The sequence below is a fragment of the Charadrius vociferus genome, unplaced genomic scaffold, assembly GCF_000708025.1.
Source record: "Charadrius vociferus isolate BGI_N301 unplaced genomic scaffold, ASM70802v2 scaffold3304, whole genome shotgun sequence".
NCBI classification, from domain to species: Eukaryota; Metazoa; Chordata; class Aves; order Charadriiformes; family Charadriidae; genus Charadrius; species Charadrius vociferus.
Window position 1 is genome coordinate 1 of NW_009648030.1, and position 210 is coordinate 210.

Genomic DNA, 210 nt, shown 5'->3' on the forward strand with positions numbered 1-210 from the left:
GCCCCGATGTGGACATGGGGTGCGGTGAGGGGTCGGCGAGTGCTGTCAAGCCGGAGATGGGTGAAGGAACCAGCGAGGGGACATCAGCGTCAGCGCGGGATTGCACCTCTGGCTTCCACGTGGACGTGGTGGTGACAGGGGTGGTGGACCAATGCGTCTTCTTTGGCAAGGACAGCACCAAGAAGATGAAGGAGGAGACAGGGAGGCTGC

The 210-nt window shown here is 62.4% G+C and overlaps 1 protein-coding gene across 1 annotated transcript in view; it reads left to right on the top strand.

The window, feature by feature from the left end:
• Positions 1-56: 56 nt before the first annotated feature.
• The window catches only part of FBXO46 (F-box protein 46), a 729-nt gene continuing 575 nt past the window's right edge, over positions 57-210 (top strand). Inside the window, exon 1 of the mRNA XM_009883527.1 lies at positions 57-200. Within this exon, the coding sequence (XP_009881829.1) occupies positions 57-200 (144 nt within the window). The remainder of the gene's footprint in view (positions 201-210) is intronic.